We start from the raw sequence: 25,289 nt of genomic DNA on the forward strand, positions 1-25,289 counted from the left end.
CAGCTCGTTTGGATTGCCGCACCCCAGATGCTTGACTCTGCACTTCTTGGCATTGAATCCCAGCTGCCAAATCTTTAATCAATCTTCAAGCTTTCTTAAATCCCTTTTCATTCTCTCTACTCCTTCAAGCATGTCCACTCTGTTGCACATCTATCCCTTCCACCAGGTAGCTCATAAAGATATTGAATAGAACCGGTCCAAAAACCGATCCTTGTGGCACTCCACTTAACACCGTTCTTTCTTCAGAGAAGGTTCCATTTACCATTACATTCTGTCTCCTGTCAGTTAACCAGTTTGCAATCCATGCTACTACCTTGACATCCACTCTCAAGCTTCTCATTTTGTTCACAAGACTCCTATGTAGGACTGAATCAAAAGCTTTACTAAAATTCAAGTAAATTACATCGAGTGCTCTTCCCTGATCCAGTTCTCTAGTCACCTAATCAAAAAAAAAAAAAAATCAGATTTGTCTGACAGGACCTTCCCCTGGTGAATCCATGCTGCCTTGGGTCGAGCAACAGATTGTAGATAGTTCATTATCCTTTCCTTCAGCAGAATCTCCATTAATTTTCCCACCACCAAGGTGAGGCTAACTGGCCTGTAGTTTCCAGCTTCCTCTCTGCTCCCACTCTTGTGAAGCGGGTCCACCACCGCTCTTCTCCAATCTTGTGGCACCACTCCTGTTACGAGGGATCTATTGAACAGGTTCTTCAGCATATCCTCTGAACTCCCTCAGTATCCTCAGATGTACCTCATCCTGCCCATGGCTTTGTCCACTTTCAGTTTTCCTAGCTCTTCCCATATATTCTCTTCTGTAAACAGTTTCGTCTACTCTACCCCCATCCAGTCTTGTCAACTAGCGACAGTCCTTCTCCAGGGTCTTCTTTAGTAACACCAGACTGAAGTATTTGTTTAATGTTTCGGCTATTTCTTCGACTGTAACTCTAGCTGCCGTCTACTTTTAACTGGAATCAATGTACCCACCCATCTACCCAGAAGCCCCAGCTGTCGTCCAATGTGTAAGGGAAAGCCCACAATATTGGCAATTTCCTGCACAACCAACATAAGAACATAAGAAATTGCCATGCTGGGTCAGACCAAGGGTCCATCAAGCCCAGCATCCTGTTTCCAACAGAGGCCAAAACCAGGCCACAAGAACCTGGCAATTACCCAAACACTAAGAAGATCCCATGCTACTGATGCAATTAATAGCAGTGGCTATTCCCTAAGTAAAATTAACAGCCATTAATGGACTTCTCCTCCAAGAACTTATCCAAACTTTTTTTGAACCCAGCTACACTAACTGCACTAACCACATCCTCTGGCAACAAATTCCAGAGCTTTATTGTGCGCTGAGTGATAAAGAATTTTCTCTGATTAGTCTTAAATGTGTTACTTGCTAACTTCATGGAATGCCCCCTAGTCCTTCTATTATTCAAAAGTGTAAATAACCGAGTCACATCTACTCGCTCAAGACCTCTCATGATCTTAAAGACCTCTATCATATCCCCCCTCAGCCGTCTCTTCTCCAAGCTGAACAGCCCTAACCTCTTCAGCCTTTCCTCATAGGGGAGCTGTTCCATTCCCTTTATCATTTTGGTTGCCCTTCTCTGTACCTTCTCCATTGCAACTATATCTTTTTTTAAATGCGGCGACCAGAATTGTACACAGTATTCAAGGTGCGGTCTCAACCAAGGATAAAAAATAGCTGACATTTGGGTAAAACCACCACATGTGCATGAAAGTACCAATCTCCCCGCATCCTCTTCAACAAAAATTATTTGCATCAGAAAACATTTCTGAGTAATGAACTGGAGTTCTATAAGTTCTATGCAACAGACGAACCATCAGCACAGTGCGCTTAGCACAAATAGAAAGGCGATACACTGACACCTATATAACTTTCCAATCTCTGCTCTCCAATTCCAAACCCAGATCAGTATTCCAAGCATCAATAAGATTGTGAGGTAGAAATCCCAAACATCTTTTCCAAGATACCATGATAAATGTGTGCTATACCTCGGATTTGTGCACCAGGATCACCAAGGTATCTCTCTATGCCATTCAAATTAAGAAAAGGCTGAGCCAAGTTAAAATGCCCCACTAAAGCCCGACACAGCTGTAGATATTGAGCATAAGCATCAGGATTAAGCTCAAAATCATCCGCCAGATCATTAAAAGTCCCAAAATTTACATCATCCTGCACTCCCTGCACTGTAATTAAACCCTTCCTTCTCCATTCCCTAAAAACAGAGGAAAAGGTAGAATCAGACAACACAGGGCTCCCAAAAAGAGGGGAGGTCGGTGACAAATGCTCATCATCTATCCTCAAATATCTATTGACCTGCCTCCACACACACAATACATGAGGCAGCAAAGGGCTACCCCTGCCTGCCCTATGCCTCAGAGCCAAATTAACAAGTAAAAAAGGGAGTATTGCCAGATTAGCCATGTCCGCCTGCTCCTTCTCCAACGCAAGCCAAGAAACTCTTGTCTCCAATGATCCAAGTATGGATATATATCAGCCTAGCAGCCCCGTAATAGAGACAAAGATTAGCAGAGCCATTTCCCCCTGCTCTTTACTCTGTCGCAACTGACAATTTAATCCTAGCCAGTTTATAATTCCAAATAAACCTCCCAATCCAACAATACAGATCTGAGAAGACCTGCACTGGGATGGAACAAGGAACATACTGAAACAGGTTTAAAAGCTTAAGCAGCATATTATTCTTTAAAAGGTTAATTCTACCCTCCCACATCAAAGGCAAGTCTTGCCTAACAAATCTGCTTCATTTTTTTGAAGGGGTTAATAAACATGTGGATAAAGGTAAACCGGTAGATGTAGTGTATTTGGATTTTCAAAAGGCGCTTGACAAAGTCCCTCATGAGAGGCTTCTAAGAAAACTAAAAAGTCATGGGATAGGAGTCAATGTCCTTTTGTGGATTACAAACTGGTTAAAAGACAGGAAACAGAGAATAGGATTAAATGGTCAGTTTTCTTAGTGGAAAAGGGTAAACAGTGGAGTGCCTCAGGGATCTGTACTTGGACCGGTGCTTTTCAATTATATACGGTATATATATAAATGATCTGGAAAGGAACACGACGAGTGAGGTTATCAAATTTGTGGATGATACAAAATTATTCAGAGTAGTTAAATCACAAGCGGATTGTGATACATTACAGGAGGACCTTGCAAGACTGGAAGATTGGGCATCCAAATGGCAGATGAAATTTAATGTGGACAAGTGCAAGGTGTTGCACATAGGGAAAAATAACCCTTGCTGTAGTTACACGATGTTAGGTTCCATATTAGGAACTACCACCCAGGACAAAGATCTAGGCATCAGAGTGGAGAATACTTTAAAACTGTCGGATCAGTGTGCTGCAGCAGTCAAAAAAGCAAACAGAATGTTAGGAATTAATAGTAAGGGAATGGTTAATAAAACGGAAAATGTCATAATGCCTCTGTATCGCTCCATGGTGAGATCACAGCTTGAATACTCTGTACAGTTTTGGTTGCCACATCTCAAAAAAGATATAGTTGCGATGGAGAAAGTACAGAGAAGGGCAACCAAAATGATAAAGGAGATGGATCAGCTCCCCTATGAGGAAAGACTGAAGAGGTTAGGGCTGTTCAGCTTGGAGAAGAGACAGCTGAGGGGGGATATGATAGAAGACTTTAAGATCATGAGAGGTCTTGAACGAGTAGATGTGAATCTTTTATTTACACTTTCAGATAATAGAAGGACTAGGGTGAATTCCTTGAAGTTAACAAATAGCACATTTAAGACTAATCGGAGAAAATTCTTTTTCACTCAACACACAATTAAGCTCTAGAATTTGTTGCTAGAGGATGTGGTTAGTGCAGTTAGTGTAGCTGGATTCAAAAAAAGGTTTGGATAAGTTCTTGGAGGAGAAGTCTGCTATTAATCAAGTTTACTAAGGAATAGCCACTGCTATTAATTGCATCAGTAGCATGGGATCTTCTTGGTGTTTGGGTAATTGCCAGGTCCTTGTGGCCTGGTTTGGCCTCTATTGGAAACAGGATGCTGGGCTTGATGGACCCTTGGTCTGACCCAGCATGGCAATTTCTTATGTTCTTATGTTAGTGCCAAATGCATTCTGCTATCCAACTGTTCATTGTATGTTTGGCGACTGCTACTCCAGTCTGTAAAGGCCATATGAAATAAAGAGCTGCAAAGTTTGACGATGTGGCTGAGTTCATTTTCGTAGTAGGACAGAGCTCCTTTGAAATCTAATGTATGAAGGGTCTTCTCACCTTGAGGTGCATGCAATTGAGGAAAGAAGGCAGGCAAATATGATGGCCTGATTGATATGGAAAGCTGAGTCAACTTTGAGGAAACGTTGGGTGAGTTTGGAGCACCATCCTGTTATGGAAGAATTGCATGTATGGTGGGAAATGAACGAGAACCTGAAGTTTGCTGACTCTTCTAGCTGAAGTTACTGCCACCAGGAAAACCACTTTCCACATCAAGAACATACAAGAAGCCATTTCTAAAGTTTCAAAAGGTGGATTAGTTAACTGAGAAAGAGCAATATTCAAGTCCCATTGAACTGGAGGTTTCTGCACTGGAGGGTTTACATCCCATAAACCTTTCAGAAATCTTGAAACCAGTGGATGAACAGAGATGGGCTTATTGTCTATGGTGGCATGATAAACTATTATGGTGCTCAGATGTTCTTTGTTGGGGGATGTAACAAGGCCTGAATCAAAAAGGAAAAGCAAGTAGCATTACAAATGCTTGGGCTCACAATAGAATGGATCCAAGACAAAGGGAAAGAAATAGCTTGGACTCCATTTTTTATTATACAAAAAACAGAAAGATGCAGAGACTGCTTCCCTAGCAGCTTCTACTATACCTGACTTTTTGTCCTCACACAGAACATAAGAACTGCCATACGAGGTCAGACCAATGGCCCATCAAGCCCAGTACCCTGTTTCCAACACTGGCTAATCCAGGATAGAAGTACTTGTCATGATCCCAAACAGACAGATCCCATGCTGCTGAAGCCCAAGGATAATTAGTTACTTTCCCTAAATCTACTTGGTTAATAATAGTTTATGGACTTTTCCTCCAGAAATTTGTCCAAACCTTCCTTAAACCCAGCCTAACTGCCTTTACCACATCCTCTGGCAATGAGTTCTGGAGTTTTATTGTGCACTGAGTAAAAAAATATTTTCTCCGACTTGTTTTAAAAGTGTTATTTACTAACTTTACGGAGTGTCTCCTAGTCTTTGTATTGTTTGAAAGGGTACACAATCGAATTACATTTACCCTTTCTACTCTACTCGTGATTTTATAGACCTCTACTATATCTCTCCTCAGCCATCTCTTTTCCAAGCTGAAAGCAGAGTTGCTTACCTGTAACAGGTGTTCTCAGAGTGTGAAAGCACACTCTTTTAGGGCCGTAGCAACCTCAGTGGCACACCTTTGTTCGGTGCCACTTATTGATATTTGTGAGGCTGTGTCCTGGAGCCCTCTCCATACCTTTGCAGCCCATTATTGCTTAGATAAAGCTGGCAGACAAGATTCCATTTTTGGCAAGTCTATTCTACGCAACTTATTCTCAGCTTAACTACCTGTTGTGTCCGTCGGTCTTCGACGGCTTCGCCCCGCCTACCTCTCTCTACTTGCGGCTCCTCCCGCTCACTTTGGACTGATGGCCGCCGCGGCGTCGGCTTGCCGTTCTCTCCGGCGTCCCCAGACCGGCTTTGGTGCTGCCTCCCGCCATTCTCCTTCAAGGTACCTCTAGGGCAAGCGTGCGCACGCCACCCTCATCTTTAACTTCACGTTGGTGCGAACCTTGGGGGCGTCCCCCTGTTCTGACATCACGACTCCAGGGTATATCTGCCTACAGTATTTGCTAGCTCGTTGAGTTAGCAACAGGATTCGTACGGATGGGCTTCGCTCTCCATTCCTAAGCTACTCTGCCACTCCAGCTCTATCTGGAACTCTTACTACCCTTCGGGGTTGTTAACGGGGTACCCACTCCTCATGGGCGTGGTCAGCTGCCACAATGTCCAAGGATCCACCCAAACACCATTAACCATAACACTACCCAGCATCCTACCAGCGACCCGTTCTGGGTTTTCAAGATGCCTTACTACCCAAATCCACCCCTGTTGTTGTGCCTGTTGCATGTCTTTGGTTGCATTTGGTGCATTACTCGGGCATCCTCACTCGCTACTCACCCATATGTGAGGACTACCACCCTGCTTGTCCTGTGAGAAAGCAGAGTTGCTTACCTGTAACAGGTGTTCTCACAGGACAGCAGGATGTTAGTCCTCACGAAACCCACCCGCCACCCCGCGGAGTTGGGTTCGCTTACGATTTGTTATTTTATTTTTCGCATGTACTTCTTGCTATACATGAGACTGAAGGAGGACCCCTGCTGGAAGCAGGGTTAGTACCATGCTGGGCATGCCCAGTAGGTGCAAAAGTTCTAGAAACTTTGACAAAAGTGTTCTGTGATTTGGCTCCATCCTGATGATGTCACCCATCTGTGAGGACTTCCATCCTTCTTGTCCTGTGAGAACAGTCCTAACCTATTTAGCATTTCCTCACAGGGGAGCTGTTCCATCCATTTTATCATGTCAGTCACCTTTCTCTGTATATTTTCTAGTTCAGCAATATTTTTTTTGAGATATGGTTACCTGAACTGCACATAGTACTCTAGGTGTGGTCTCACCATGGAGCTATGCAGAGGTATGATGACACTCTCCATTTTATGTAATTCTCCATTCTTTCTAAATAATTCCAAACATTATTTGCTTTAATCACTGCTGCCACACACTGAGCTGAGGATATCAAAGTTTTGTTTACGATTACATCTAGATCCTTTTCCACTCTCTCGGTGGCTTCCTTTCAGTCACTGGTCCTTTTCCTTCCCTACCTATGTTTCCTCCTTTTCCAACTGCTCCCTCTTCCCTCCCCCTGGTTTTATGTTTTTTCCTCCTTCCTGTTACATTGTAAACCAACATGATGTTCCCACGAATGTCTGTATATTAAAAGCCAATAAATAAATAAATAGGTGATAACTCCTAATATGGAATCTAATATTGTGTAACTATAGTTTAGATTACTTTCCCTATGTGTATCGTTTCACATTTGTCCACATTAAATTTTATCTGCTATCTGCATGCCCAGGCTTGCAAGGTTCAATTGCAGTTTCTCACAATCTGCTTGTCATTTAACTACTCTGAATAATAACAACTTGGAATAATTTTGTGTCATCTATAAATTGGATCACTTCACTCAATTTTCCCTCTTCCAGATCATTTATAAATATATTAAAAATATTGGTCCCAGGACAAATCTTGGGAGCACTCCACCATTTACCTTCCTCTATTGAGAAAACAAAAGTTTGAAAAGTTTCATAGAAAAAGCAGAGAGAGATAGAAGTACACATTTGTGCTGGTGCTTGAATGAAAAAAGACTGAGGGGGCTCACGAGGCAATGCCAAGAGGTTCATTCTGTGCCGCCACGTGATGTCACTCACACGTAATGGCTAATTTAGATCCGCTTATCGATGAAAAAAAAAAATAAATGCAATCTAAGAATTTAAAAGAAACGATTGCTAAGGTGTGGGCATTACTTAACAAGTGCACTTTTGAAACCACATTTAAAGGTGAATTTTCAAACATTGTGCACATAAAAAGGAGAAATTACTACTTACCTGATAATTTCCTTTTCTTTAGAACAGACAGGTGAATCCAGAACCAGTAGGTTATGCACCTCTACCAGCAGATGGAGACGGAGCAAAGCTGACATCACGGTATATATATCTCTGCAGTGACATCAGCATGCCAGTATTCTCTACAAAAGCCAACTGTGGACAAACTAACAAAAACTTGATTATTAACCACTGCAACATTCAGCTAACAGAAAACTACTGAGTTCAGACAAGGAGTGCAATAACACTGAACTCAGACAAGGAGTACAATAACACTAGTCTAGGGAGTGGATTGACACTTACCAGTACTCCCTGGAACATGCAGCACAAAAATTCGGCAGCCAAGGGTGAAAAGGAGGATTCACCTGTACTAAAGAAAAGGAAATTTTCAGGTTAAGTAGTAATTTCTCCTTTCTTAGCGTTCACACAGGTGAATCCAGAACCAGTACCAGTTACTCCCGAACAGGGCAGGAGGCTGCCTGCGTTCCAATCAACACTGCATATGTGAAGGCTGTGTCCTCCCGGGCCTGCACATCCAGGCGATAAATCATGCGAAAGATGTGTAAAGAGGACCACGTTGTAACTCGGCAAATGTCGACGGGTGACAACAATTTAACCTCTGCCCATGACACTGCCTGAGCCCTAGTGGAATGAACCCTAATCTAACTAGGCAATGGCTGCTCAGCATCCACATACGCGGCCGTGACTACCTCCTTAATACAGCAGACTATTGTAGCCCGCGATGCTGGCTGCCCTGTTTATTTCCACCATGGAGAACAAACAGGCGATCCATCTTCCTGAGAGGTTCATAAATCTCCAAATACCTCAAGATATGCCTCTCGACATCCAAGGGTCGTAACAAGCGCTATTTCTCAACATCTATTTCCCTGTCCAGAAATGGCAAGGAAATGGACTGATTCAAGTGAAAATCCGAGACCACGTTTGGCAAAAAGGAATGAACAGTATGCAGCTGTATCACTTGTAGAAACGGCTCCCAGCATGACAAGGCCTGTAGTTTGGATACTCGAAGTGCAGAACAAATTGCCACAAGAAATACAGCTTTCAAGGTCAGTAACCTCAAGGAAAGGTTAACATTGGCCAAAAAGTAGAGCCCCTAAAAAATCCAAAACTAGGCACTGGTAACCACAAGGGAGGATGAAGATGATTCACTCCTTTCAAGAAACAGACCATATCTGAATGAGCCGACAAGGGTCCACCATTCACCTGACCTCGGAAACATGCAAGAGCCACCACCTGTACCTTTAATGAATTAAGGGCCAACCCTTTACTCAATCCATCCTGCAAAAATTCCAAAATGAGCGGGATCTTAACCAAACGAGGAAGGACCCCTCTATCTTCACATCAAGCCTCAAACACTTGTTAAACCTGCACATAGGCTAAGAAAGTGGAGAACTTTCTCGCTTGTAGCAAGAAGGCAACCATCACTGTGAATATCTATGCTTCAGCAAGTGAGCCCTCTCAAGGGGATACTGTAAGACAAAATTGAGTCGGGTCTTCAAGAATAACAGGTTCCTGCTGTAGCAGATCCCTGTGCGCCGGAAACCGGAGGGGAGAGTCCACCAGGAGTCTTTGCAAATCTGCATATCATGGTCTTCTAGACAATCTGGTGCTGCCAGAAGCACCATTCCCCTGCGACTCTTGATCTTCTGAATCATTCTGCCCAACATGAGCCCGGGGGGAAGGCATACAGCAGCTTGTCCTCTGGCCACTCCAGCACGAGGGCATTGATGCCAAAAAGACTTTGGATCTCTCCTGAGACTGAAGAAGCGAGGAACTTTTGCAGTGTGAGCAGTCACCAGTAGGTCCATAAATGGAAGACCCAATGATCCACTATTAGCTGAAATGCCTCGTTTGACAATTCCCATTTTCCTGGATCCAGACTCTGTCTACTGAGAAAGTAGGCTCTTATATTGTCTTTACCTGCAATGTGCAAGGCTGATATCTCCTGAAGATGCACTTCTGCGCAATCCATAAGTTGGGCTATTTCCTGTGACACTAGCTGGCTCTTGGTTCCTCCCTGCCAACTGATGTAAACCACTGTCGTTGCATTGTCTCACATTATCTGGACCACTCAACCCTGCAATCTCTTGCCGGACCGCAAGCATCCCAACCAGACTGTACAGGCTTCCAGCCGATTGATGTGCCAGAGAGACTCTTCTGCACTCCAGCACCCTTGAGCTGTCAGCTACTGACAGTCAGCTCCCCAACCCCTGGAGGCTTGCATCTGTCATGAATACTAGCCAGTCCGGTGATTTTAGGGAAACCCTTTCTTAGATGATCCACTTTTAACCACCACTGCAGTTGAGTGCAGTCTTGAGACTGTGGGCTCCAACGAGACAGCGGAATGCGCTGAAGAGGACATATATGCGCCCTTGCCCACAGCACCGCCTCTAGGGTCGCTGCCATCAATCCAAGCACCTGTAGATAGGACCACACTGTTGGGCATATTGTGTTTATCAATAGACGCACCTGTGCCATCAGCTTTTGAATACGACTCTCCAGCAGGAACAACCTGCCCTGTTTAATGTCGAACTGAACAGAGAGATAATCTAATGACTGTGATGGCTGAAGATTGCTCTTGGCCAGGTATACCACCCAATCTAGCTCCTGCAACAAGGAGATCACTTTGCATGGAACCCGGAGGCTCTTTCCAGACTCTTGGCTCGAATCAGCTAGTCGTCCAAGTATGGGTGTACCAGGATACCATCCTTTCTTAACTCCACCGCCACCATAACCTTGGAAAAAGTTCTGGGTGCAGTGACCAAACCAAAAGGTGGTGCTCAAAATCATTGATGCTATAGCCAGATGGAAATATGCAGGTACGTCACGGACAAATCTGGAGACATCAGGAACTCCCAACAGTACTGCCATTATCACGGAGTGCAAGGTTTCCATTCAAAAACGAGTCACACGCAAATGACGGCTGTCCCATTTGAGATCCAGGATGGGATAAAAAGTGCCCTCCTTCTTGGGCACAGTAAAATAAATGGAATATTGTCCCATATTTTCATGACGTGGGCACTGGAACCACAGCCCGCAGGCTGAGGAGTCTTGACAATGTATACTCCATTGCCTGTCTCTTCTGCGAAGAGTTGCAGGAGACACCATGAACACGACCCAAGGAACAATGTGAAACTCCAGCGCATAGCCATCTCTTATCAACTCCAGAACCCACTGGTCCGACGTGTCCTTGACCCATCTAAGATTTAAAAAAAAAAAAAAAGAGAGAGAGAGACAACCTCTGTCTTTTATTCCCAGGGGTTGGTCAGCATACTTTCATTGGGAGGCTTGGGGGGGGCTTCACTACTTGAATCTGCTGCCCGTCTGGGCTGCCTAGAACAAAAGGACTGAGACCTATCCAAAGGTCGAGTCTTCTGAAAAGTCATTCCTCTGTAGTGTTGAAAACATCTGAACCCCCTAGTACGACTTCGCGTACTGAAGGAACGCGGCACCTGTTTCTTATCCTCTGGTAATCGAGGAACTTGGGCCTCACCCCACTTATTGGTCATTTTCTCCAGCTCACTCCCAAACAAAAGCAAGCCTTTAAAGGGAACTTCATAAGGTTAGATTTCGAGGTTGTATCGGCCGACCAATTTGTCAGCAATAGCTGTCGCCTAGCTCCTATTACCAAAGTCACTCCTATGGCCGAAATGTGAACCAAATCGCAGTCCGCTTCTGTCAAAAAGTCGGCTGCTGCCCTAGAATTTACACCAGATTCAGACTCATCGATCTCCTGAGAGAGGTATAAACAAGAGCGAGCCACCAGGGAACAACAGGATGCTATCTGCAAATTCATTGCCATTGCTTCAAAAGCTTGCTTAAGGATAGCCTCAATTCTCCTATCCCGTGCATCCTTTAAGGCCACTACCCCTGCTATGGGGATAGTTGTCCGCTTGATAAGGGCACACACAAGCGCATCCACCTTCGGAAAGTGCAATTGCTCTCTCGTAACTGGATCCAGGGGGTACATTCCTTCCAAGACTCGGCCCCCTTTAAAGTTAGCTTCCAGGAAGCCCCATTCAAGATCAATCAATACTTGAATGGCCTTTGTAATAGGGAAGAAACAAGTGGCTTTATGCAAAGAAATCAAAATGGGATCTTTCTTTGGCTCAGACTTAGATTTAGCCCCCAGAACTCCCAGCACACTCAATGTCTGGGAAATCAGAGCCGGTAACTCATCTCTATGAAAGAAACGCAACATAGTTCTATATGGCTCCAAACCCAGAGGAATTTCCCCATCTTCCAGGAAGGATTGGCTTTATCATCTGTGCCATCCGGGTCCTTGTCGTGAAGGCCCATAACAGCTCTAGGCTTACTCTGATGCTTACCCACAGCACCAGGTATACAGGAATCTGCAGCCTGAAATCCTGACTTGTGAAGATTGGCTGATGCCGGGGATTGCGCCTGAAGAAAAGTCTGCAGTCCTTGAAAAAATTCTACCCAAGAAAAGGCAGAGAAATCCATATCAAAACCAGGGACATCGGACCTGCGCCCACTGAACTACCTTCCTGTGTTGACGAACCAATTAGGGAAGTCCCCAAATCAGGCAACATCTCTGGTAGTTCTTTCTTGATTCCCGCAGTAGGCTGGGAAGAACCGGGCTTAATAAAACCAGAGGCAATTCTCCCTGAGCCAACAAACAGCACTGACACAAGTTAGAGGGAATATCATGTTGGGATACCCGAATATGACAAGCAACACATAGGGCAAGGTGCTTATGCTTCTTTGCAATGGACGCCATTCTGTCAATACACCTTAGCAGGTTGTCTGATAATAGTGCACTCCGCTGTTTTGTTCATGCTACAAAAAAACCAAAAAAAACCTAGGTACCCATAATTTAGGTGCTCAGCCCTGAGCCTTGATAAGTGCACAGACTGAGCTTGCACAAGGATGCTCAGATAGTGTGCACAAATAAGTGCATGCTGTGTGTGCACGCACAACTGGGCGCCCCATAGGAACCTAACCAGACGCCTAACTAAGCACACACCCTGGGCGCACAACAGAGCGCACAAGCATGAACCGACGGAACTGTAGAGGGCAATCTTGTGCTCAGAAAGATGTGCGAAAATGCCGCTATGGCCTACCACGTGGTGAACCTGACAAGCCTAACATTAGGCCTAGCCAAAAAAGGCTGCTCAACCCGCCAAGCTGCCCAACTCCCCCACAGGTCCACAGGTGGGAACGACTGTCAGACTGGTGCACTGAGCATAGAGACCGGGAGGGGGGGGGGGGGGGAAGAGAGAAATCCCTACTTAACTCCCTTTCTCTTGCTCTTTTTTTTTTTTTTTAAATTACCCTTTTACTTGAGCTCAGTCTATCCAGGCTGAGTACAAGATTGGTCTCTGGCTGTAGGGAGAGAGGTCCAACACCACTGTACTTGCTTGCTTTTCAACTGTTTTATTTCTTTTTTTTACAGCCAAGTCCACACCAGCTAAAAAACCAGCTACGGACCAAGCCACTCATCTGAGGGAAGGATCCAAAGAAATAACCTCAGGAATTCTCAACTGAGGAAGGGACCATAAGTTATTATCACAGGAGAGTGGAGCAAATTATTCTTCTGTTCTCTTTTAAAAACGCTTTTTTTAAAGCAATCCCCAGTAGGGAGATGCATGTCCACCATCTGTTGGAGACAGAGAATACTGATGGGCTATCAGCTTTGCTCAGTCTCCATATGTTGGTAGATGTGCAAAACCCACTGGCTCTGGATTCACCTATCTGAATGCTAAGAAATTTGCACTTTCACGCATAAAATAACATGTACACAAGTGCATGCTATTTTAACAACTGCAATTTACATGTATAAATCAGGGTCAGCGAGCAAATTTGTATTAATAAAAAAGGGTCAGGCCAGAGTTATTCCAGGAATGGGACAATATTTACATGAGTAATTAGCTATTTTACAGTCTGCCAAAATGTTGTGCACTTGCATATATTTACTACTGCAAGTGATCGTAAGCATCTTATGATTGAAAACATGACTGGGTAGAGGGTGTGGGTGAAATGGGAGGACTTCAGGCTGAAGAGCCAGCAGAGTTTCATGAGCTGCAAACGGACTGGGTGAACTGGTAGACTAATTGGTAAAACTGGGTATTTTATTGCTGCATACGTTATAAAATTCCCTGACTTAATGCATGTAAAAGCCAACTTACAGGGGGTAAAAGCATCTAATTAAAGCAAGTAAAATCTTCTCACATATCCTTTTAAAATTTGAAGTACAAATGCATGGGTATATCATTTGCGCACACTTATCTGGCTAATTTCCAACTTATCCGGCTAAGTAGCGCTCTTGATGCTATTTAGATGAAAAATATTTAACTTATCTGGATAAGTAGTGGAGCTATCTTGTTTTGCTCTCTCTCTGTGATCTCTTGCCTCTTCCTATTGGTCTCTTTACCAAAAGCAACTTGGGACTGATTCACTTCCAATTTATGCAGCTAAGCAGCAGCAGGCACTATTTGGCTGGATACATCTGAAAAAAGCTACTTGTCTAAGTAGTGATTTTCGGATTTATCCGGCTAAGTGCACAGCTTGTGGTTGTTACATGTGCAAGCATTTGTATGTGCATATGTACTTGTATTTTACAACCTACACAATTTGTTTCCATGAAGGTTATAAAACATAGTAGTATTTTTGCATGCACCCATATACATGAGTAAATGGGTGCACGTGAGAAGTTTTGAAAGTTATCCTCCCTGCATATCACAATTTCTTTTAAAGTGGGAAAATTCATTGCAAGAAAAATCAGGCTTATTAAATATTGAAGAAAAGTATAATAAATGTTGGAATGGTTTGCTATGCAATATTACTAAGTTATTCAAAATTACAATGAGAATATAAGGAAGGAGAGTATAAAATCTAGTAATTTACATGAAAACTGTTTTATGATTCATTATTTCAGCTTTAGGAAATTCCACCTTACCTTACAAATGCATCTCTTCGTTTATCACCTTCTTTAACAAGAAGGACAACTTTCCATCTGTGGAAGGCCCCTGGAGCACTAGAGCGTGTCAATTCTTCGCGCCATCTTTTAGGTGCAGATTGCATCTGAGGTGAATAATGGGAGTCTTTTTCTATTTTATATCCCCATTCGTAAGTTGTTTCATCAAGCCATCTGCCGCTTTTGGCACTATTAATTACGTAGTCTTTAGTTAGGACCCACTTTCCTAGAAAGTAAATTAACTGTGAGTCATAAACGAATAGGGGTGCAGACAAAAGATAATCAAAAGACAGACAAAACTAGTCAATTAAATTCCAATTATTTTCATGCAGATATAAAATGTTACATTTTAATGTATCTTCTTTGCAGAGCAATTACAGCATTTATTATTAGTAGCCTAACATTAGAAAGAAAAACAGATCATTGTAAATAAAGCGATACTTCCAGAGAATTATATTTTCAATTTAGGAAAGCTGTCAGACAAAGAATAAATACTTAAGTAGAATGGACAGACTGATACTTGACATACAACCTCTGTCTCAACAGTCCCTAATGCTGCTGGGTAAGGGTTCCTGTATGATTTCAGTTAAAGGGACAGAATAAAAGTGGTAGACAAGTAGCTGATATTTAAGGTGACTAAACTGAACTGTTGCTTTAGTGCACGAGTACCAATTTCTGCTGATACACTGCCAATGGTCATCAATTCTGTTTTAAGAAAACACACTATATTATTACATATCTTGTCCAATTTTGACAGTTTTCATGGTGCCTTAGATGGAATAAGCAGACAAATCAATCCAAAAGTACAAGAGATGATTAACGTTAGAGACAAAGGAATAATAGAATGGTAACTCCAGCCTCAAAAAAAGCTGGAAATCTTAAGTCACCAAAAAGGTAGTTGTACTCCTTGCACACTACACGCTTTTTCATAACTAGAAACAGCAAGTAATAACAGTCACACTCTAGTAAATATTTTGATGGCAAGTTATTTTTACTGAAAATCTTTCATTTTTGCTCCTGTAATTTCCCTGATCACCTATAAACAGCCAAATTTTGAACAGTGTCACAAATCACATCCCAGTGAATGGGACAGAATTGGTTCATGCAGTGATTGTGGTGTTCTTTGTGACAGCATAGCCACTATGGACCAAACTGTCCATAAGAACATGCCATATTGGGTCAGACCTAGGGTCCATCAAGCCAAGCTTCCTGTTTCCAATCCAGGCCAATCCAGGCTACAAGTACCTGGCAAGTACCCAAAAACTAAGTATATACTATGCTACTGATGCTAGTAATAACAGTAGCTATTAAGTCAACTTGATGAATAGGTAATGGACTTCTCCTCCAAGAACTTGTCCAAACCTTTTTTAAACCCAGCTACACTAACTGCACTAACCACATCCCCTGGCAACAAATTCCCGAGTTTAATTGCGCACTGAGCGAAAAATAATTTTATCCGATTAGTTTTAAATGTGCTACATGCTAATGTCATGGAGTGCCCCCTAGTCCTTCTATTATCCGAAAGAGTAAACAATCGATTCACATCTACTCATTCAAGACCTCTCATGATCTTAAAGACCTCTATCATATCCCCCCTCAGCCGTCTCTTTTCCAAGCTGAACAGCCCTAACCTCTTTAGTCTTTCCTTATAGGAGAGCATTTCCATCCCCTTTATCATTTGATTGCCCTTCTCAGTACGTTCTCCATTGCAACTATATCTTTCTTGAGATGCAGCGACCAAAACTGTACACAGTACTCAAGGTGTGGTCTCACCATAGAGCGATACAGAGGCATTATGACATCCTCCGTTTTATTCACCATTCCCTTCCTAATAATTCCTAACATTGTTTGCTTTTTTGACTGCCACAGCACACTGAGCCAACGATTTCAAAGTATTATCCACTATGGACACCTAGATCTCTTTCCTGGACAGTAGCTCCTAATATGGAACCTAACATCATGTAACTACAGCATGGATTATTTTTCCCTATATGCATCATCTTGCACTTGTCCACATTAAATTTCATCTACCATTTGGATGCCCAATCTTCCAGTCTCACAAGATCCTCCTGCAATTTATCACAATCCTCTTGTGATTTAACCACACTGAATAATTTTGTATCATCTGCAAATTTGATTACCTCACTCATCATATTCCTTTCCAGATCATTTATAAATAAATGAAAAAGCATGGGTCCTAGTACAGATCCGTGAGGCACTCCACTGTATACCCTTTTCCACTGAGAAAATTGTCCATTTAATCCTACTCTCTGTTTCCTGTCTTTTAACTAGTTTGTATTCCATGAAAGGACATTGCCACCTATCCCATGACTTTTTACGTTTCTTAGAAGCCTCTCATGAGGAACTTTGTCAAATGCCTTCTGAAAATCCAAATACACTACATCCACCGGTTCACCTATATCTACATGTTTAATAACCTTTTCCAAAAAGTGAAGCAGATTTGTGAGTCAAGACCTGCTGACATTGTTCCATTAAACCATGTTTTTCTATATGTTCTGTGATTTTGATCTTTAGAACACTTTCCACAATTTTTCCCAGTACTGAAGTCAGGCTAACTGGTCTGTAGTTTCCCGCATCGCCCCTGGAGCCCTTTTTAAATATTGCTGTTACATTAGCCACCCTCCAGTCTTCAGGTACAATGGATGCTTTTTATGATAAGTTACAAATTTTAACTAATAGATCTGAAATTTCATTTTTGAGTTCCTTCAGAAACCTGGGGTGTATTACATCCGGTCCACGTGATTTACTACTCTTCACTTTGTCAATCAGGCATACCACATCTTCCAGGTTCACCGTGATTTGGTTCAGTTCATCTGAATCATTACCCATGAAAACCTTCTCCAGAACGGGTATCTCCCCAACATCCTCTTCAGTAAACACTGAAGCAAAGAAATTGTTTAATCTTTCCGCGATGGCCTTATCTTCTCTAAGTGCACCTTTAACCCATCAACCATTTAACGGTCCAATTGACTCCCTCGCAGGCTTTCTGCTTCGGATATATTTTTTAAAGTTTTTACTGAGAGTTTTTGCCTCTAAGGCCAACTTCTATTCAAATTCTCTCTTAGCCTTTCGTATCAATGTCTTACATTTAACTTGCCAGCGCTTATGCTTTGTCCTATGTTCTTCTGTTCGATCCTTCCAATTTTTGAATGAAGATCTTTCGGCTATAGTAGCCTCTTTCACCTCACCTTTTAACCATGCCGGTAATCGTTTTGCCTTCCTTCCACCTTTCTTAATGTGTAGAATACATCTGGACTGTGTTTCTTGGATGGTATTTTTAACAATGTCCATGCCTCTTGCACACTTTTTACCTTTGTAGCTGCTCCTTTCAGTTTTTTTCTAACTATTTTTCTCATTTTATCAAAGTTTCCCTTTTGAAAGTTTAGCGATAGAGCCGTAGATTTACTTACTGTCCTCCTTCCTGTCATTAATTCAAATTTGATATTATGATCACTATTGCCAAGTGGCCCCACCACCATTACCTCTCTCAACAAATCCTGTGCTCCATTAAGAATTAGATCTAAAATTGCTTCCTCTCTTGTCAGTTCCAGAACTAATCGCTCCATAAAACTGTCATTTATTCCACCCAGGAACTTTATCTCTCTAGCATGTCCTGATGTTACATTTACCCAATACGGTAACTACAACAGGGGTAATATACCTGTCCTTAACTCAATAATATCTATCATCAAATAAGGACATAAATGTGTTTTATTTCTCAAGCATGTTCTATTACTAATTATAATTATTCTTTCTTAAAACATCATCGATCTTATTATCAAGATATTAGCATTTAGTTTAAGCATTATTCCATCACAAACATGATTAATAAGAATAATATATGAACTGATTAAATTTATTTAATTTTATTCACTTTTTAAACAATTTTTTAACAATTTTTTAACATCGTGTGGATACCCCCAAACTCCCAAACTATTCAAAAATACCCATTACACATACCCATAAAATACATACTACCCATTCATTCACACCATGCATACATTACTTAAAATACCCATTATATTGCACATTACCCATAAACATATTTAACAAAAGAATACAGTACAAGAGTATTAAATGAGTAAGCCTTCAAACAGTATTTCTATGCAACTCCAGCATTGATATTTCTTTTTAACACATTTCTTTGACTGCTCAACAGTTGTTAACACTCCCACTGTGTTCAATGAATGCTGCGTGGTGAACGGACATGGACGCCTCTATGGACTCTGGAGAGATGGGAGCCGTGCCAGGCCTTCCTCCGGCATCTACTAGGCGCCCTGAGGCTCCAGGGGGATCAACGGAGACATGGACGCCTCTACGGATGCTGGAGAGATGGGAGCTGCGCCAGGCCTTCCTCCGGCATCTACTAGGTGTCCTGAGGCTCCGGGGGTCCAGCGGAGACATGGACGCCTCTACGGACGCCTTCTGGCGTCTGCTAGGTGTCCTGAGGCTCGGGGGTGAAGGCCAGCAGACGCCTATATGGACGCCTTCCTCCTGCGTCTAGAATTAGGCATCCCTGAGGCTGCTGATTGTAGTAAAAGCTTAAATAAGAACGCATAGCTCATTTATGAATAGTAAAAGCTTAGCTAAGAACGCATAGCTCATTTAAGAATATAAACTTGAGAATCCACGGTGTTGCATATCCATGTATGTACTAGGAAACTTTTTCTATTTGCCCTGCTAGTAAATCTATGTACACCCGAGAATCCACAGTGTTGCATATCCATGCATGTGCTGTTAAACGATTTATATGTGTTCATTGGTGTTTAATTTGAATTTCTTGTGTTTGCCTCTGTTGTATTCCATGCAGGCACAGCACCAGGCCATCAGCAGGCCAGGACGTTTCATTCGCACACGGACAACTCTGTTTGGCATGTGTAAGCGAGATGTTGTCCGAACCTACCGGCTGAGCTCACGGGCAATCCTGTTCCTCTATGAAGATCTGCACTTCGACCTAGACCCCCTGGCCGATCGCCACCATGCTGTGCCAGGGTTGACAAAACTTCTTGGTGCCTTACATTTTTTGGTACCGGAAGTTTTCAAAACACCGTGTCGTTGCAGGTATGACACAGGCCTCCATTTCACAGCTTCTGTCACAGGTGTTGAAGGTCATGATGAAGCGGATGAGGAAGTACATCGTCTATCCTATGGATCCAGTGGAGCTGCAACAGATCCACAGTGGGTTCATGGGTATTGCGGGGATGCCGAACGTGTTGGGTGCTATCGACTGCACTCATATTGCGTTTACCCCCAGGTCAGAGGAAGGGAGTGCGTTCCGGAATCGCAAGCACTTCCATTCGATGAATGTTCAAGTCGTTTGCGATGCACATCTTCGGATTCTAAATGTTGTAGCAAAGTATCCTGGGAGCTGCCATGATGCCTACATTCTTGCACATTCATCTCTGGGGATCCAATTCCCAGAGGGAAAGTACAGTGAAGGTTGGCTACTTGGTAAGTGACAATGGCTACTGCCTGTGATTCTATCTGTCATGTGTGCAGGTCTGGGATGTTAGGGATGTTCAGTATACAATTATGATTATGATGTTATGTTTATGATGTTAGGCGCTGCGAAGTTGTTTTTGATGCATTCCGGATTATTGATCCTATAGGTGATGGCGGCTATGGCTGTAAGCCCTGGTTGCTAACTCCACTCCAGTCCCCACGCACAGCGGCCGAAAAACGCTACAATGAGGCTCATGGCAGCACCAGAAACATGATCGAGCGCACTTTTGGAGTTCTGAAGGGGCGTTTCCGATGTCTCGATCGCTCAGGGGGAGCCCTGTAGTACATTGCAGAAAAGGTGGTGAGCCTAATTGTTGCCTGCTGCATGCTACACAACATTTGTCAGAGATTTGTTGTGGATGCAGAGGTAGCTGAAAACTTGCCACCAGATCCGCCTGTGGAACCGGCAGCTGAAGTGGACAACACTGCACGGGGTCATGAAGTCCGATGAAGGATCATTGAAAGTTATTTCTCTTGTAAGTTATTAAATGTTATACATTCATTTTTCCTAACTGCTCTTATTCTGTCTTGTAGAACCACACCTGTCTCCAGGGTCCCATACTGATGTGGTGCTTTCATTGTAGTACATCGCTATGATTAATTTGAGATATTAATCATTTCTCTGCCTGTACGGCCTATTTACTCTTGTCTTGTTTTTGTTTCAGGAGCTGTGATCCATTCATCTAACAATCCATCCCCTCAGAACATTTTCCAGCATGATGACCCCCCCAATCAAACCCTTTACAAGCTGATCCCTCCATCAAACCCTTTACAATCACAAAAAGTATTGTCTTCTGTTTTTTATGGTATTTCTTGAAGTATAAAATCAAAAAACTTTGTCTACCCATTGTAACCTAATTTTCTTTCTTTCCTCTTGTACGAACATCCAGGCCTTTCCCTGCAACCAAAATATAATTCATTGTCTTCTGTTTTTTATGGTTGCATTAATATTCCTTGAAGTGTAAAATCGATAAAAAGTTTATAAACATTTAACCGACATTTCTTTCTTTCCTTGTATGAACATCAAAGCTTTTCCCAGCAATCATAAACTAATTTATTGTACTCTGTTTTTTATGGTTTCATTTACATTTCTTGAAGTATAACATCAATAAAGTGTGTCTACAACATTCTTGTCTTTCCTTGTATTTTATACTCTTGCACGTGGAGCGCCACTCCAGCGCCAAGGATTCCCCCCCCTGCCCCCATCTGTACCTTCATACCAGACATAGGGGATGAGGATGACATCGACGTTATCAACCCGGTCTCTCCCTGCCAACCGCAATGAAGATGATGCTCTTATTCCCCCGTACGGCATGGTCCCTTCCCTTGCCATACCCATCCCATCACCTATGTATATATCTATAACTATTTAAAAAATTGCTATTCTGCTATGTTGTAATATTGACCACTTTGATTACTTAACATTTTTAGGGACATACTCAGTGCGGGATATGACATTAAACGATACATTGGTTAATTAACAAAAAGAACTTTTATTGAAAAATGTACGATTGGTTAACGGAACGATAAGCTGAGGCAAGTTCTCGAATTGCGCCGACCAATTCCGCCATCATTTCTCGAATCGCATTTGTTTGAGCAGCCATCCCAGCGTTTAGGTCGGATCGCATCAACCGCACTTCCTGGAGGATGAGTTCATTATGTTGATCCTGCTGCGAGGTTAGTCCACTCAAAAGCTGCTCGCTTAGCCCATCAGTTCCAAAAAGTACCAGTTCAAGGTCCTGCGCTACTGACGCCGTTTCCAGTACTGGTGGAGCGTCAACCTGTAGCTGAGATGGTTGCGATTCAAGAAATGGTTCCGGGGTGCTGAATCCTCAAGTGCCAGAGGTACCGATGCTTCAGGTGGTTGGCTGATAGAAGACACATCAAACAGGTTCAGTGTAACCACTTCCTCTGTAGACATGTGTTGGCTGGGGGAGTCAGCGCTCGACATCGGGAACATAAAATCATCTGGCGTGGGAATGGATTCCTCGCTGGTTCCATCACCATCGTCCACTTTATCTGTGGATAAAGATAGAGAAAGAGGTTGCAGTTATTCTATAACCTCTGAAGAGTGCATTGTACATTATAGCCGTACCGTTGTCATACTCTAAACATGTGGCTCATGGAATAATGTGTTAAGTGTAGCCCAATTTTCAACCCGGAGGACAAAAGAAAATAAAAAAAAATATATATATAGTATTATATATTTATTTATATTCATGAATTTAACTAATCGAACAAGAATTCTTATAACAGGAAAAGTACAGAGAGATGTGCCATATTTTCAAAATTTAATCGGATAGTATTACCATAAAGAGGACGACAGTAGGGTAATCATTCCCGCACATCTCAAAATAACTGTTGGAAAAAAGTGGAAATCAAGAAAAGAAAAAAAGCGATCAATCATCAGTCAACCCCTCATGAGCCATAAAGTTAACATGCAATGCTAACAAGTATATATGTACATGCATACCTTCACTTGCTGCCGTGTCAGCGCCGTACTGTGTCTGCACGCCTACAACGACCTCTGGCCTCACAGTTCGGAGAACCAGCTCCTCCGCTGGTGTCAGCACGATATGACATGGTGGCCCTCCACCGGTCCTCTTTGCTGACACGTCAATTTTTGAAGCCTTCTCTTTCACCTCTTTTCTGGTGTCACGCCACCGGTGCTGCACCTGTTTAACATCCCTGGGCGTGACCGAGAGAGAGCTCACATCCTATGTGATCTTTTCCCAAATCCTTTTCTTCGTGGAGCATGAAACCTTGAACTGGAAAAGAACTTTATAATTTTCACAGCTGGCACGGCACAATAATTCCTTTCCTTCGTCCGTGAAGCGAGCGTTACGGGTTCGCTTTTTGGATGGCTGGCTAGAGGTTGTGTCTTCCTGTTGTTCATGCTCAATGGCATGCTCCTCAACCTCAGCAATTGTGCGTTTTCCCGGCATATTAATACCTGAACAGATTAAAAATAATGGGTGATTAATGAATGGGAAGACAGCATGACGGAAATTAACAAAAGCAGTATAAATAAAATATACTAGAAACTCTAGGGGCCCATGGACAGCATCAAGCAAGAGCCTGAAGTGCCTTCCAGTACTGGTTGCCGATCTCCGGACTCCGCCTCCACCCGTGCAATGCAATGTTTTCCGGGCATCATTGTCTGAATTGGAGAACATAAGGGGAAAAGGGGTTAATGACTGTGCTGAAAATTAACAAAAGAATGACAGAAAAGGAACAGAGGCACATGGACAGCATACAGCCAAGAGTATAAACCCTGAAAGAAGAGGGGCACATATACAGCCAACAGTCACAGTGAAAATCATGAACATCAAAAACAGAATAACCGCAAAGAGGGGCACATATACAGCTAACAGTCACAGTGAAAATCATGAACATCAAAAACAGAATTACCAGAAAGAAGAGGGGAACATATATTGCGATCAGGAAAATGAAAAACAGACCTGCCACATGGATGTCGAGGCCATGGAGGGTAGCGAGAAAAAGGCGGGAACGTCCATGTTCGCCAGCCATGTAACCTTCCAACGTCAGTGGCCTGCGGCGGAACCAAAGGGACGCCCAATTCTAGGTTGATCCTTGAGCGCCCTAGCCTAAGCGCACAGAAAAGTTAGTAGCAGTAGGGACATGGCGCAACCCAAGGGACGCCTAATTCTAGGCTTGAGCGTACATGATGATCTAGCTACCAACCTTTCCGGACTATCATTATGCTACAAAGATTGGAAGATAGGCTGCCTTGAGCGCCGGAAAGGTTGGTTGAACGTTTGAAAGTGGCTAGCGTGGCCCCAGAGTCCATGAATCCTGGTGGCCTCGCGGTACCTGTTGGAAAGAAAGAAGCATAAGAACATAAGAAAATTCCATACTGGGTCAGACCAAGGGTCCATCAAGCCCAGCATCCTGTTTCCAACAGTGGCCAATCCAGGCCATAAAAACCTGGCAAGTACCCAAAACCTAAGTCTATTCCATGTTAACATTGTTAATGGCAGTGGCTATTCTCTAAGTGAACTTAATAGCGGGTAATGGACTTCTCCTCCAAGAACTTATCCAATCCTTTTTTAAACACAGCTATACTAACTGCACTAACCACATCCTCTGGCAACAAATTCCAGAGTTTAATTGTGCGTTGAGTAAAAAAGAACTTTCTCCGATTAGTTTTAAATGTGCCCCATGCTAACTTCATGGAGTGCCCCCTAGTCTTTCTACTATCCGAAAGAGTAAATAACCGATTCACATCTACCCGTTCTAGACCTCTCATAATTTTAAACATTTCTATCATATCCCCCCCTCAGCCGTCTCTTCTCCAAGTTGAAAAGTCCTAACCTCTTTAGTCTTTCCTCATAGGGGAGCTGTTCCATTCCCCTTATCATTTTGGTAGCCTTTCTCTGTACCTTCTCCATCGCAATTATATCTTTTTTGAGATGCGGCGACCAGAATTGTACACAGTGTGCACACAGTGTACACAGCGTGCATTCGTATGCCTACCTGCTGAAAGCCTTGCCGATGTCCCGACAGATATCCGACGGAACAGTTGTACACAGTCTGTCCTAGGCCAAAACGAAATAGAAAGGGACTTTTTCATTCGGAGAATTGACTTATATACACGTCCATGGTAGGATTATGACGCTGTGATGATGTCACAAAGGGGAAACTGCAGTGCAAAAAAGGCGGGAATGTCCATGTTCAGCCTTGAGCGCCTGAAAAGTTTGTAGCAGTAGGGACATGGCGGAACTGAAAGGGACGCCTAATTCTAGGCTTCAGCCTTGAGCGCCGAGAAAAGTTGGCAGCAATACAGACATGGAGAGTGGTGAGAAAAAGGCGGGAACGTCCATTTCGCTTGCCATGTAACCTTCCAACGTCCATGGCCTACGGCGGAGGGGCCGCAGCCTTGAGCACCTGACAAGTTTGTAGCAGTTCGCACATGGCGGAACCAAAGGGACGCCTAATTCTAGGCTTCAGCCTTGAGCGCCTGACAAGTTTGTAGCAGTAGGGACATGGCGGAACCAAAGGGACGCCTAATTCTAGGCTTCAGCCTTCAGCGCTTGTAAAGTTTGTTGCAGTAGGGACATGGCGGAACCAAAGTGACGCCTCAACGGACAC

The 25,289-nt window shown here is 43.1% G+C and overlaps 1 protein-coding gene across 4 annotated transcripts in view; it reads right to left on the reverse strand.

Moving 5' to 3' along the window:
* Positions 1-25,289, reverse strand: part of SLF1 (SMC5-SMC6 complex localization factor 1) — a 358,950-nt gene that overhangs the window by 265,428 nt on the left and 68,233 nt on the right. For all 4 annotated transcript variants that reach the window (XM_029573230.1, XM_029573211.1, XM_029573221.1 and 1 more), the window contains one exon: positions 14,637-14,880. In XM_029573230.1, the coding sequence (XP_029429090.1) occupies positions 14,637-14,880 (244 nt within the window). The remainder of the gene's footprint in view (positions 1-14,636; positions 14,881-25,289) is intronic.

Source organism: Rhinatrema bivittatum, chromosome 1, assembly GCF_901001135.1.
Source record: "Rhinatrema bivittatum chromosome 1, aRhiBiv1.1, whole genome shotgun sequence".
NCBI classification, from domain to species: Eukaryota; Metazoa; Chordata; class Amphibia; order Gymnophiona; family Rhinatrematidae; genus Rhinatrema; species Rhinatrema bivittatum.